Source organism: Ascaphus truei, chromosome 6 (genome assembly GCF_040206685.1).
Source record: "Ascaphus truei isolate aAscTru1 chromosome 6, aAscTru1.hap1, whole genome shotgun sequence".
Classification (NCBI taxonomy): Eukaryota; Metazoa; Chordata; class Amphibia; order Anura; family Ascaphidae; genus Ascaphus; species Ascaphus truei.
Genome location: NC_134488.1, coordinates 97,223,414 through 97,225,658, shown reverse-complemented (window position 1 = coordinate 97,225,658; position 2,245 = coordinate 97,223,414). Strand labels below are relative to the sequence as shown.

General features: G+C 43.8%; 1 protein-coding gene across 1 annotated transcript in view; it reads right to left on the bottom strand.

Annotated features, from left to right (window-relative positions):
• ATG12 (autophagy related 12) overlaps positions 1-938 on the bottom strand; it is a 6,755-nt gene extending 5,817 nt beyond the window's left edge. Inside the window, exon 1 of the mRNA XM_075605282.1 lies at positions 747-938. Within this exon, the coding sequence (XP_075461397.1) occupies positions 747-900 (154 nt within the window). The 5' untranslated portion in view covers positions 901-938. The remainder of the gene's footprint in view (positions 1-746) is intronic.
• Between the last annotated feature and the right edge of the window lie 1,307 nt (positions 939-2,245).

Here is a 2,245-nt window from a genome sequence, read left to right as displayed (position 1 = left end):
ACCTTTAAGCCACTGAAAAATGGATAAATAATGACCTTTCAACATGGTTGTAAAATGTGTAGCAGTGGAATGCTAGATAACTGGGCAAACCGTTTAACGCACTCCAGTGGGTTGTATTGCAATTTTATATCTTGCATTGTTGGTTAGTAGTAGGGCCACAAGAAATGTTATTGAGAATATAGGTGCATTTTCTAGGATTGGATTTTAAAAACTCAAAACATAACAATGATGTAGATTCTCAATTTGACTCAATTTTTAAAATTACCCTAAAAATATCTAGTTTCTATGGTATGTAATGGCTTCCAGAATTGAATGATATCCACTCCCAGACCTGCCAAAGACTCCGCAGAATGCAGCACAAGTCACTGCTTACCACCAGACTTCAATATAATCTCACTCTTGGAAGAATATTTTCATAAAATTGCTGCAGATTACCCAGAAACTTCGGGATCCTCAACCGACTCTCCCATCTTAATAGCAAAGTATTGTCTTCATTAAAGTAAGACAAATCAGCGATAAGTGACACATCTGCATTCCCAAGATCTCAGGGAGTAATTGGACCCTGACAATATAATATGTAACATGATACACTAGTAAGGTGCATCTAAGTAACTGAATGCCTCCCACTCTGCACCAAGCCCCCGGTCCTCGCAGTAACCGCTGCTCTGTATACACCAAACCCTTCTCAGCTAGAGGGGCCTGCGCGTTGCGGGTCCCACTGGCAGAGAACAGCGTCTCTTGATTACTTTTACGCTTGGCTTCGCAAACAGGATCTTCTGCTGCGGGGGAAACTGCGGGCCCCGGTGCAGGCTCGGCAGTAGTGTCCGAGTTGGCGGCGGCGGCGGCATCAACGCCTCCGTTGGTAGAAGACGCATCCCGCTTCTCATCTCCTTCCTCCATTTGTCTTACTGGCAGCTCAAGCACAGGAATCCAGGAAGTCCGGGCGGAAACGTGTCACAGGGGAAGGGAGTGGAAGTGATGTTTGCCAGGCCCCGAAGCAACAAAAATATTACTGATGTGTGCCCTTAGTTGTCAAACTGAAGGGGGAGGTCACAGTCGGCACTTTATCAGCACAGTGCTTTCCAGTGGTGGAAAACTGCTATTTTCTTGGTGAAGTTTAACAGATTAAAGATAGGAATTGAGGTCTAAAAATACACACGTTTTTTTAAATGTATAATGGAAATGTTTGTAAACATTACAATGTAACCCGATGTTTCAGGTGTCTTCTATCGCCTCAGACTCTGCAGTATCTTTACATTATCATGGCCCATTTTCTAGTTGGTTCTCTTACTGCTTAACTTCAGCTCTTCCATGTATCATTGGAATAGAGCCAGGAAGATTGACAGGTACCCTCCATTTTCAGAATACTGCAGCAAAAAAGAAAAATCGTAATTTTACAAACTTTCAAAAATGATTTAAAAACACTCACTAATGTTTAACTCACACATCAAGAGACATCACATTCTGCAACAAATCTTATGGTGCCATTTAAAATAGTGATTACCTGTTACATCAAATGGGCTATGTTCCATTCAAACCAAGCCAGGCAAACATGCCATACAGACAGTATATCTCCAGAAGGACATTAACTTAGAGATTGTGCAAAATGGTGCATGGTCTACATCAGTGGTAGGCAACATGATATACATCAAGGGTCGTACACAATCTATTGCCATATAACCTCTCCGTATTACTCCTATTGCTTCATATAACCGCTCTACATAACTACTATTGTTCCATATAACACACCCCCTATAACTTTTCCTATTACTCCATGTCATGACCATGTCATGATATATTAAGTATTTTAATCAATCTGATGCTTCAGGGGTTAATGTTGGTTACAAATTGTGTTAGAAATACAAGAATTATTTTTATGGCCTGTCGAGCCAGGCCTGGTTGTATAGGACTGAGGTTATGTCGAAGTCAGCATCTGTGTTGCCAGAGATGAGATTAAAATATGTCCTAACCTGTGGGCAGGGCCAGCCTTAGAGCAAGGCGATTGGGACACGTGCTCCCTCCTCTCTCGTCTGCTGACAGCTCCGGTATCCAAATTCCACCCGACAGGAGAGGGGAGAGCGGGAGGAGGCAGCTGGGGAGCCCCCGAACTGGTGTAGGACTGCACCGCTGCTCACTCCAAGATGGGGAGGGTGGATGCATGTGTTAAGAGATAGCTGGAGGGAGGTAAGACGTAGCAGGGGGAGGTGCATGGGCACGTGCGCACACAATGGGGGTCTTCCTTCTG